This window comes from Salvelinus namaycush, chromosome 32 (assembly GCF_016432855.1).
Source record: "Salvelinus namaycush isolate Seneca chromosome 32, SaNama_1.0, whole genome shotgun sequence".
Classification (NCBI taxonomy): Eukaryota; Metazoa; Chordata; class Actinopteri; order Salmoniformes; family Salmonidae; genus Salvelinus; species Salvelinus namaycush.
Genome location: NC_052338.1, coordinates 7,226,230 through 7,238,771, shown reverse-complemented (window position 1 = coordinate 7,238,771; position 12,542 = coordinate 7,226,230). Strand labels below are relative to the sequence as shown.

Sequence of the window (12,542 nt, the reverse complement as noted above, 5' to 3'; positions counted from 1 at the left end):
ACAAATTGTTATATTGACTACGTCAATTAATGTCATTTTGATAAATGTCGCGTTGTCCGAGAGAGATTTACATGGTTATCAAAATGTTACGCCAGGGCAAGCCTACACAAAACACAGCCCTTATTTTAAGTGTTTCTAATATTCCCTATGGGGAAAATGAATGGTGGAAAAACAATTGGAACCATTTCCCTGTTTGAATGCTAGGTTTTATGGGTATTATGACACCTCCACCTTGGGACTCTATTGTGTCACACCCTCCAGAAATGTATTGCCAGATCAATAATACATTGGCTTTTAGTCCATGTGTATTAAAAATTGACAAATTAGTTAATCAATCCATCCAAACCCACCATTTTAATTGATTAGTAAATTAATTTAAATATAAAATTAGACTGAAAATGATTTAAAACATGATTTTGCCAAGATGCACCCACCGTCCAAATTAATGTAGGTTTTTAGTTCTGTACTTCCTTGTCGATTGATAAGCGACAACGACCTTGACATTCTGACAGGGCGTGCGGACGCGGAGGCGTGTCCAAGGACTCAATGGGAAGATAAAATGCGAGCGCACCTTTGCTCGTCCCCGCTTCCCCTTGCAAACAAGTGGACAGACAGAGGCTATACAAGAACGGTACTTTAAAACTTTGTTATTCCTTAAAAAATAACTTTAATTGACAGTTTCATATGTGTTTATTGTATGTGATTTACGCACTACTCATTGTAGGCCTAGGCTTATCTGGCGTTTTTAATTGCTTTCTATGACTGCGCATCGTTTTTTAAATGTTTTCTTTGGCATGCATATTTAGTCACTTCATTTTTCTTTCAACGTTTTCCAAGACTGTTTGGTCAACTGTCTACATTAATAAATGACTCACTGCCACAGACTAGATTCTCATGGCAATTTTAATATTTTCTTTTTTCTATGACTCTTATTCAGTGTCTTGATTGACGTACACCGTCTCCCAAACTCAGTCCTGGGGACCCCAATTAGTGAACGTTTTTGTTGCTTTCACGACACAGCGAATCATAATAGCCTAATCAACTTGATGAGTTGATCATTTGAATCAGCTGTCTACTATTAGGGTGAAAGACAAAACTAGTTTGAGTAACACTGACATGGATGCTAATTCAAATTTTGCATTATGCTCATATTACTTGTGATACAAAGTTTACTACTTTCTACTTTCAGCGGACTAGACCATATCAGGCGAAATGGTGAAGATTGGGATCAATGGGTAAGTTGCATTTGTTATATTTAGCTTAAATAGTCTTGAATATTTTAACACTGGCTGAATTTGACTTGTGTCAAAGCTAGATAACCAAGTTGTAAAAGGTCACGAGACCTTGGCTTGCATTGCACAAATCCCTTGATACAGTTTGTGTACTTTGGAACCAAGGTGGTGGACAGCCATACTGTAGCTACTAGTTCATACGCCAAGTCTGGACACTTCCCCTGTCCATTCTCTACTTATTTATAGTTTGGGTGTCACACCGCCTCTGCAACACTCCTGTAGAAATCCTCTCCTCAGCTGTCATGTCTTTATTCTATCTAATAATACCCTGTTAAAGTTCAGTTCAGATTGTTTGGAGGAGCTCTTAGACAATCCTATCCTTATAACCTTTATTTGGCAAATAGATGGCTATAAGTTAATATATTATTTAAATGTAACCTTTTATTTAACTAGGCAAGTCAGTTGAGAACAGATTCTTATTTAGAATGACGGGAAAACCCGGGCCAATTGAGTGCCGCCCTATGGGACTCCCGATCACGGACGGATGTGATACAGCCTGGTTTTGAACCCGGGACTGAAGTGACACCTCTTGCACAGAGTGCCTTAGATGGCTGCGCCACTTGGGAGCCCAATGACTGAATATTTGAGCTGCACAAAGATTAAAGTTGGATATGATAGGCCCTTTCTCAAATAAACATGAAGTCCAAGACAACCTGTAACATTTTAAACCGGAAACACTGATATGAGATTGTATTGATTGACCTTTATATGGTGTGGAAACTAAATGTTCTTATCAGAGTGCAATAAATCCTCCTGACTGTTCAGTTCCCACAACTGATGTCATGGACGTGTTTTGTTTTCTGTTTTTTTGTTCCCTCAACTGATGTCATGGACGTCCATGACATCAATTGACTAGAACAGGACTTGTTAATGGGAATGGATAACAAGGGTTTTGTTCCAGAACACCAACTGTTTACCTCGTTACCAAGTGGGCTACTTGTTTTTCACTGTTTTTACTCTGTTCTGACGCACTGAGTCCTTTCTTGGTCAATACATTGACCCTTGTGAACAGGACACCCTTGGAGTTGGGGGTGTGTCGGCTTGCGTCACTGGACAAAGTTCAAATGAGTTTAAACATAACGATAATCACAATTCATGACAGTGAATCCTCAAGAGTTTTAGTATACACGCTGTGAACTTGATTGTTCTATATATATCTATATACCACAAGACAGCTCTGCGCTAATTGACTGCTGACGGTATCTACAAGGAAGTTAATACTTCAGCTGCCCAGAACTGACATTATCTTTATAAATTAAGACTGAAAACAATTCTAGACTACAATCCAGTTTACTTTGTGTCATCTAGATTCATATGCCTTATTATTGACCTTAAACATTTCTCAACCACTAACTGAAACTGAAGTCTCCTGCATTCAGTATTTGACTGTGGTTCTGTCAGTAATCCGCTTGAGTTACAGTAACCATCAGACTTAAGTTATTTCACCTATGTGGATTGCGCTAAACACTTCACTGACATTATGCTGAAACTAGACCTACACAACTGATGGCAATGTGTCTTAATCTAGTTTAAACACTATGATAACATTTATTTGCATTTGGTCGGTAATGTCACTAACTGCGCAGGCCAACCAAGCTTACATATCTGTCTTCTCTAACCTGATTCTACAATTTGTCCTCAACCCGCACTTTCTCGTCACGCTGCACCAACCCAACCATATTAGGCATAAACAAAGGCTCTGGGCTGCAAATGTCAAGTATTGTTATCAGTCAAGGTTGGCAGGCCTTGTAGAGCTGTCATTATAGTGCTGCTGCCACCTGCTGGTATGGTCATATGGATACATGGGGATTAATCGTAAAATGATCTGATTTCGCTTCTCAGATTTGGCCGTATTGGGCGCCTGGTTACCCGTGCTGCTGCCAAGAGTGGAAAAGTTGAGGTTGTCGCCATAAATGACCCCTTCATCGACCTGGACTACATGGTGAGAACTTCATACTGCATTAAGAAGTGCAGTACACTTTTAAAAAATGTAAACTAAACCTCAGGTTTTTACTGTACCATGACTGACTGTACCTGCCCCTGTTCCGTAGGTCTACATGTTCAAGTATGACTCCACCCACGGTGTTTGGAAGCACAGTGAAGTGAAGCAGGAGGGTGGAAAGCTGATCATTGGGAACCTCACCATCACAGTTTTCCATGAGTGAGTTTTCCTTTTTCTTTTAAGTACATTGGTTCAAATTACACATTTGGATGCTTTCCTGCACCCATATTAAGCTTAGAGGTCGACTAAAAAGCACTTACAATGGAAATTTCTCCCTGGTTCTGGGAAACTGCCCCATTGACTCTTGGGCGTGCCAAGGCTGACGCTTGGGAGTGCTTGATCGGTCTAGACCACTTATGTTAGGATGCCTATGGGTTTCACACCAAATGGAACCATTTGATATCTTTAATTGAATGCTAGGTTTGTGGCTCTTAATCCCAACTTCTATCTTCAGGAGGGACCCCACTGCCATCAAATGGGGCGAGGCTGGAGCTGACTATGTTGTGGAGTCTACTGGTGTGTTCACCACCATCGACAAAGCTTCTGTAAGAACATCCGTTCACTAGCAGTAGGAAGGCCATGGTCACATTTTTATAGTTATATTGGCGATCAGTCATAATTTTGGTAGGCATGTTTTGCCGTGACCCCACTTCACATTAACACCATTTTTTTACCTCTAGACTACTGCTTTTTAACATAGCTGGGTTTTTTAACTCTGTGCCTAAAGGTTGTCTGTCCCGGTTCATTCACTGGCTTTGCTATTCCACAATGTCCTTTGCCCTCTAACCCCAACTGCCACAACAGGCTCACCTGCAGGGAGGTGCCAAGAGGGTCATCATCTCCGCCCCCAGCGCAGATGCCCCCATGTTTGTAATGGGCGTCAACCACGAGAAGTACGACAACTCCCTGAAGGTCGTCAGGTAAGCCCCCCCCCCTTCGTTGCATCTTAAAAGAGCAGTGGTAATTCCCTATGGCCAAAAGATAATGTGTACATGGAATGGCTGAAACCATCTTAGTGTGCTCTATTTAGACTCCTACCCTCAGTCCTGAGGTAATACTATTTCAATTTAAATAAACCGTGCATTTAAGCTGAGTTTAATGCATTTGTTGCAAAATGTTTATTTATTTAACATTTGTGCTGGTATGATAGTAATTATGTGATGTCCTCACAGCAATGCCTCCTGCACAACTAACTGCCTGGCTCCCATCGCCAAGGTTATCAACGACAACTTTGGCATTGTTGAGGGTCTCATGGTAAGAACAGATTTTCCTTCAGTGTTTGACTTTGTCGAAGTGCAGTACTTACTGGAATGTCAACTCAGCAAAAAAAGAAATGTCTTACTGTCAACTGAGTTTATTTTCAGCAAACTTAACATGTGTAAATATTTGTATGACCGTAACAAGATTCAACAACTGAGACATAAACTGAACAAGTTCCACAGACATGTGACTAACAAATATTGAATGTGTCCCTGAACAAAGGGAGGGTCAAAATCAAGTCAGTATCTGGTGTGGCCACCAGCTGCATTAAGTACTGCAGTGCATGTCCCCATGGACTGCACCAGATTTGCCAGTTCTTGCGGTGAGATGTTACCCCACTCTTCCTCCAAGGCACCTGCAAGTTCCCGACATTTCTGCAGGGGAATAGCCCTCACCCTCCGATCCAACAGGTCGCAGACATGCTCAATGGGATTGAGATCCGGGCTCTTCGCTGGCCATGGCAGAATATTGACATTTCTGTCTTGCTCCTGCAAGACAGAAATGTCAATATTCTGCCATGGCCAGCACAGAACGAGCAGTATAGCGCACAGAACGAGCAGTATAGCTGGTGGCATTGTCATGCTGGAGGGTCATGTCAGGATGAGCCTGCAGGAAGGGTACCACATGAGGGAGGAGGATGTCTTCCCTGTAACGCACAGCGTTGAGATTGCTTGCAATGACAACAAGCTCAGTCTGATGATGATGTGACAACCCGCCCCAGACCATGACGGACCCTCCACCTCCAAATCGATCCCGCTCCAGAGTACAGGCCTCGGTGTAATGCTCATTCCTTTGATGATAAATGCAAATCTGACCATCACCCCTGGTGAGACAAAATTGTGACTTGTCAGTGAAGAGCACTTTGTGCCAGTCCTGTCTGGTCCAGCGACGGTGGGTTTGTGCCCATAGGTGACGTTGTTGCCGGTAATGTCTGGTGAGGACCTGCCTTACAACAGGCCTTCAAGCCCTCAGTCCAGCCTCTCAGGCTATTGTGGACAGTCTGAGCACTGATGGATGGATTGTGCGTTCCTGGTGTAACTCGGGCAGTTGCCATCCTGTACCTGTCCCGCAGGTGTGATGTTCGGATGTACTGATCCTGTGCAGGTGTTACACGGGGTCTGCCACTGCGAGCATGAACAGCTGATCGTCCTGTCTCCCTATAGTGCTGTCTTAGGCATCTCACAGTACGGACATTGAAATGTATTGCCCTGGCCACATCTGCAGTCCTCATTCCTCCTTGCAGCATGCCTAAGGCAGGGACTATGGGCATCTTTCTTTTGGTGTTTTTCAGAGTCAGTAGAAAGGCCTCTTTAGTGTCCTGAGTTGTCATAACTGACCTTAATTGCCTACCGTCTGTAAGCTGTTGTCTTAATGACCGTTCCACAGGTGCATGTTTAATTGTTAATGGTTCATTGAACAAGCATGGGAAAGTGTTTAAACCCTTTACAATGAAGATCTGAAGTTATTTGGATTTTTACAAATTCTTTGAGAGACGGTCCTGAAAAATAAACTTTTTTTGTTCAGTAGTAAAGTGTGTACTTAGCATTTACATTATCAGTGTGAACATTAAAGGTCATTACTGCCCAAAATCAAATTTTCAAATTAGTGTATCAATCTATCCAAACCCTCCTGGTTCATTTATTAGTATATCAATGAATGATCAATTTCTCTGAAATTCAGATCGTAAAAGTATTGATGAGTAATGGGCGTCTCTCAATTGACTACTTTTGAGGTATGAACATTTCCAAATTGTAGATTCTGGAATGTTATATCCATTTAATTTTGGTGCCGTCCATAAACCATGCCTAGACTAACATCCCTACCACTGGTTCCCCCCAGAGCACAGTTCATGCCGTCACAGCTACACAGAAGACTGTTGACGGGCCCTCCGGTAAGCTGTGGAGAGATGGCCGTGGTGCCAGCCAGAACATTATCCCTGCCTCCACCGGTGCCGCCAAAGCCGTGGGAAAGGTTATCCCCGAGCTGAACGGGTATGAACCAATCAGGATCACTTTAATGACGGTTTTGACAATGGTGATAACGGCTGGGATTTATATGGCCCTAGTTTTTTTACTAGTGACAAGTTGTTTTTTAATACTTGAATTGTGTAATGGTGTGGCTCCTGAACCTTGTTGGTCTTTCTAACCCACAGCAAGCTGACGGGCATGGCCTTCCGTGTCCCCACTCCCAATGTGTCTGTGGTTGACCTGACTGTCCGTCTTGAGAAGGCTGTAAGTCTCCAACCACTTTAAACAAATATATACTTTTGCTTGTCTACTAGGGTTAAACTGGGAGTTTGGGATAAGTTACCGGCATTACAGCAACCGGCACTTCATATATGTATGGTCTACCTTTTTTAACATGTTCGTCTGCTTTAGGCACCTTATGACGAGATCAAGAAGGTCATCAAGGCTGCTGCTGAAGGACCCATGAAGGGAATTCTGGGATACACAGAGGACCAGGTAAATTTCCCCACTAACTCCATCCCAATCTGTCTATTTTTCTTCTTAGTGTGCACTTGTATACTATTCCTTATGAGTAAAACAATTATTAGATTAGTCTAGATCCGTTTACCAAACTGACCTGGGGCCCCCCAATGCTTGTTTTTGCTTTGCACTACACAGCTGACTCATATAACTAACTCATTATCAAGCTTTGATTATTTGAGTCGGCTGTCTAGTGCTAGGGCAAAAACCAAAACGTGCAGTTTGGATCAGTTTCCTCAAACTTAAGTCCCCAGCCATTCGTATTTGATGTATTCCAGAACTAGCCCATCTGATTTGAATGAGGGATTATTAGTTGACAATTTGACCACTGTGCTAGTTCTAGAATGCATCGACTGTGGATGTAGTGCACACTTAAAGAACAGGCAACATTTCCTAACTCTAATGCCCGAGGCCTCAAAGTCAGGCTGAAATGTCTAAGCTCCAAGTGCCCCCCCCCCCCCCCCCCCCCCCCCCCCCCCCCCCCCCCCCCGCAGGTGGTGTCCACAGACTTCAACAGTGACTGCCGGTCCTCAATCTTTGACGCCGGTGCAGGAATTGCACTCAACGACCACTTTGTCAAGCTGGTCTCATGGTATGTATGCAGGAACCTACACACCCTTGCAATCGCTCACTAGGTGTCCACCGACTCAAAGTTTCATTGAGATGTACAGCGGTGTATTGTTCGCATTGCAGTGAATGTGCTGTTATAACCTTGCCAAGGTCAGTGTATATATAATGAGCAGAGCCTTGAGTAACACCAACTTCCCTTTAATTTGAGTTTCAATCAACAAGTTGATGCCTTGTCAGAATCTAAACCAGGCCAAAAATTGTATACACAATAGCTTATTAAATAAAATGTCCTGTTATTGTGGGGTGGTGAAATGCAACAAGTGTGGTTTGGTGGACAATTTTAACTTGTGGCAAACAATGCCTAGTGTAGCAGCTGGTGTTAAAAGGACAGGACTGCCTACCTTGAAAATGAATTACTTTTGTTGGACCACATTGTTGAATGCAGTTCATGGGTTTAAGTCGCTCACCCAGATACAATCAATGGTGTGCTGGCACAGAATAACAACAATCATTGAATTAGTATAGCCTTTTCTGTAATTTGTAGGGTTTTGTGTTTTCGTTAAATTCTCTTTTCCATAGGTACGACAACGAGTTTGGCTACAGCAACCGTGTCGTTGATTTGTGTCTGCACATGGCCTCCAAGGAGTGAAGCTTCCACAACTCCGAACCCCCACATCTCGTGAAATATTCCTTCTGAACGGACATCCCACCAATCCGCCGCCAGAGAAAGAGCCTATAGGCAACTCCAAGGCAACATTTTCATAAAATATCACTAGTGTGATTTTTGCTTGAAGAGGATATCTTTACTGCACTATGGCTTAATTTTGCACTCAGACAATAAAAGTCCCGTTTGTGAAAACTGTCCTCGTTCTTCCAGAGCACATTTTCATTACGGTGCTCAACGGCATTCTGATTATCTTTACTTTTTGCAACGGAAAATAAATCACTGTTTTATTCCAGCTGCTGCCTAATAAACCACCCTGCATGGACTAACGTCCCTAGCCCACTGTTCACGTCGCCGTAGAACAGACGGGCACTCCAGTAAGCTGGAGAGAGGCGCCAGCTAGAACATCACTCCAGTCGCTAAGGCTGTGGTATGAATCAATCCAGGACCACTGGGTCCCTAATAGGTTATCACCTGTGATGGATAGGATTTTTGTACTGCTTTTCACTCGGGTGAAATCTCAATTCTAAATCAGTCATATGGAGATGCAGCTCTATGCAGCTGGTCTGAAGTAGTTGACGTACCCGACTGTGACTTATAAAAAGGGTTTAACTTAAGATAAACTACAGTATTTTACATATTCTTTGGTAAATTTAGGACATTTGTTTAGTGTGGTTCTAAATTAAACTTTGCCCTGCAAGCCGGCCAGCATGGCCTTCCATGGACCACCCTTGTCTGTGACCTGACAACCCATCTTGTAAGTCTAGCCTGACTGATCCAGAACTGAGTAGCAGAATGAAATTGGACGGGTTTAAGGAGGTACTCGGATCCAGACTCATTGTAGGAAACGTAACGTCTGTGGGCGTGGCATAGCGCTTGGTTGGAGCAAGGCATCTGGGTAGCCAAGCAAGTCTCAGTATTTCCTACACGTTTAGTGTCAAGGGTCAGGGTTGGTTCAATTACTAAATCAACAAATTCCATGTTAATACTTAAAAGCTAGGTTCCCATCAAATTGGGAACAGATTCCCACATTAATAAAATTAGCTTTTTCCCACCAGTTGTCTTTGCACAACTTGTTGCGGATAAAAAGCAGTGCTTAACGACGGTTCAAAGTTAAACCACTTCCTGGTAATTTCGGGAAAAATCACTGACCTGGATTGATGTGTAAGCCTTCCTTCGCTTTCACCATGTCGGATTCAAGAAAGGGAGGTAAGGATGCATTTAAGAGTCTTGAAAAAGGCCCAAGCTTTCCTTACTCATGTCCTGTGCCTCAGTCATAAACGGTCAAATCTAACCTCAGACACGGGAGCAGTAGTCATTTTTTTTCACACCATCCCTCAGGTGGTGTCCAGACTTCAAGTGTCTGCTGCTCAATCCACGACGCCATCACACTTGACCTATGTCAAGGGGCTCTCTTGGTGTGTATGCAGGAACTTACTCATCTTTGCAAAACCCCAATTGGCACCAGACATGAGCTTCACAGCACAACTGCAAGAAAAATGCCAGGAACAACCATTTAGACCTTAAAAAGCCTTTGACTCTGAACTGCTTTGCCCTCTGGCTGATTCTGTCATTGGCTGCCCTGACAAATGCACCAGAATACTGCGACTGATGCATGATGTCAGCTTCAGTGCTCAGTAATATTGAACAGCTGGGAGGACACTGGAAAAGAGAAGTTGACGTGGAGGAAAACTGTCCACGAGGGAGTAGCCCGGTACGAAGAAGCTCTCCGCCATGCTGCAGAAGACAAGTGGCAGCTTCGAAAGAAGGCCCAACCACCATCCAAACCCACCATTCACCCATGCCCACACTGCACATAGGTGCCAGAAAATTGCGGGGTGTGAATACTTTCTGAAGGCACTATATGCTCATCCATAACCTGTCTGAATGTTTTCATTTCATGTGAAAGTAAGCGAACAGGGTCAAATGTGCTTGTCTAGTGTTTAAGTCACAATCACCAAACCAACTTAAACATTCAATTTATCAATTTTTACCTATAACTATTTGCATAAAAGCTCCATAGGCTATAATAATCTATTTTGGATTCACCACTGCTCTGGAATCATTAAAGCTCCGAACGCTAAACCAATGTTGAAATGTGAAGTTGAATTGCTCGTCAAAAGCTTTTTGATACCATTTACACTTGGGAACTATAACCATTTTAAATAACATAAAAGCTACATTGATACTGTAACGTCTTCTCTAGACTGAAAATAATTGCTGTACTTTTCACTTAAGTATTCCCTGAACTCAAAGCTAACCCTGAGTTGGTTAAACTGAATTTTAAAAATGTAGCTATCCCTCAACTATGAACTGAGCATCCTTTTCCCTCCAACAAACCACCTTCCTATTGGTTATAATTTGTAGTCCATGAAGAGGGCAGACCATGGCCCTATTGGTTATAACTTGTAGTCCATGAAGAGGGCAGACCATGGCCCTATTGGTTATAACTTGTAGTCCATGAAGAGGGCAGACCATGGCCCTATTGGTTAGAACTTGTAGTCCATGAAGAGGGCAGACCATGGCCCTATTGGTTATAACTTGTAGTTTGGCTCTGTACTCAGCACTTTGGATTTCAAAAGATACAACGACTATGAGGTTAAAGTGCAGACTGTCCATATCGGGTGAACCATTTAGAAATTACAACCCTTTTTGTACATAGTCACCACATTTTAGGGGACCACAAGTATTGGGACAAATTCACTTATACAGTATATGTATTAAAGTAGTCAAACGTTTAGTATTTGGTCCCATATTCCTAGCACGCAATCACTACATCAAGCTTGTGACTACAAACTTGTTGGATGCATTTGATGTTTGCTTTGGTTGCGTTTCAGATTATTCTGTGCCCAATAGAAATGAATGGTAAATAATGTACTGTGTCATGTTGGAGACACTATTATCGTACATAAAAATAGAATATGTTTCTAAACACTTCTACATTCATGTGGATGCTACCATGATTACAGATATTCCTGAATTATTCATGAATAATGAGTGAGAAAGTTAAGAAACGCACAAATATCATACCCCCAAGACATGCTAACCTCTCACCATTCCAATAACAGGGGAGGTTAGCATTTTATATCATACCCCCAAGACATGCTAACCTCTCACCATTCCAATAACAGGGGAGGTTAGCATTTTATATCATACCCCCAAGACATGCTAACCTCTCACCATTCCAATAACAGGGGAGGTTAGCATTTTATATCATACCCCCAAGACATGCTAACCTCTCACCATTCCAATAACAGGGGAGGTTAGCATTTTATATCATACCCCCAAGACATGCTAACCTCTCACCATTCCAATAACAGGGGAGGTTAGCATTTTTTGGGGGGTATGATATTTGTGCGTCTTACTTTCTCACTCATCATTATTCACGATTCATTCAGGATTAACCATAGCGGTAGCAGTCTGCACTTTAACCTCATAGTCATTGAATCATTTAAAATCCAAAGTGCTGGAGTACAGAGCCAAAACAGCAAAAAATTTGTCACTGTCCCAATACTTTTGAAGCTCACTGTAGGGTGCAAGTTGAACAAGCTACAGTCGAATCACTCATCTCCATTCAGTGAGTGATAATATCCGCAGGGACACTGACTATGCAGCAAATGTCGTATTGTTACTCATCAATTTATCAAATTTAATACCCCAAAATCTCCCAAGTTCAGTCTAGTCGAGACATGATGTTGAAAGCTCAAATAACATCCTAAAAGTGGTGTGTCGTTAAATGGAAATGTGGGTTTTATCAAACGAATCAAACCTTTTGAAGAAGGGTCTAGATGCAATGACTAAGCTATGTGGTTGCAAGTCGCTCTGCATAAGAGCATCTGCTACATAACTAAATTGTCAAATGCGTCATGAGTGATGGTATGAAGAGTGGTGCTGGAGGAATTGCCAACATCTGACCCTGAAGGAACGGAGTTGAAAGGCTTTACTGTAAAGGATGCCAGAGGTATTTCAGCCAAATAGCCCGTATACAAATCACTATGTAAACATTTGCCTTTGGCTTTAATTGAGACATATTATGACTTGGACGGAAACCTTAGAAGATTCCAACTGTGGAGTCTTGTCCGGCACCAGCAGTGGTTGCCAAAGCCCTCCCCAGATCTTTGCCTGGCCCTGGTCCAACCTCCAGCAGCAATTCTGGATCCACCGTAGATTCCTCTGCTGGGTGATATGACTGTGGTAAGAAACCATCCTCCTGACACAGAAGTAGGATTATATGCATGAATGTAATGAATACAACAGGAAGAATAAGT

The 12,542-nt window shown here is 42.6% G+C and overlaps 1 protein-coding gene across 1 annotated transcript; it reads left to right on the top strand.

Annotated features, from left to right (window-relative positions):
- Window positions 1-552: 552 nt before the first annotated feature.
- On the top strand, window positions 553-8,474 carry LOC120026946 (glyceraldehyde-3-phosphate dehydrogenase-like). Its single transcript, XM_038971729.1, has 12 exons — window positions 553-631; window positions 1,190-1,235; window positions 3,135-3,234; window positions 3,344-3,453; window positions 3,749-3,839; window positions 4,099-4,214; window positions 4,467-4,548; window positions 6,394-6,545; window positions 6,707-6,785; window positions 6,933-7,016; window positions 7,535-7,632; window positions 8,190-8,474. Exons 2-12 carry the CDS (start codon window positions 1,213-1,215, stop codon window positions 8,257-8,259), a joined length of 1,005 nt encoding a protein of 334 aa, XP_038827657.1. The 5' UTR covers window positions 553-631; window positions 1,190-1,212; the 3' UTR covers window positions 8,260-8,474.
- Window positions 8,475-12,542: the final 4,068 nt, after the last annotated feature.

Excerpts from the sequence above, each read along its gene's own strand:
- LOC120026946 (XM_038971729.1), top strand. The coding sequence starts at position 1,213 with ATGGTGAAGATTGGGATCAATGG. Across the intron at positions 3,454-3,748 it reads ACCATCACAGTTTTCCATGA|GAGGGACCCCACTGCCATCA; the intron begins GTGAGTTTTCCT and ends TTCTATCTTCAG. Across the intron at positions 7,017-7,534 it reads TGGGATACACAGAGGACCAG|GTGGTGTCCACAGACTTCAA; the intron begins GTAAATTTCCCC and ends CCCCCCCCGCAG.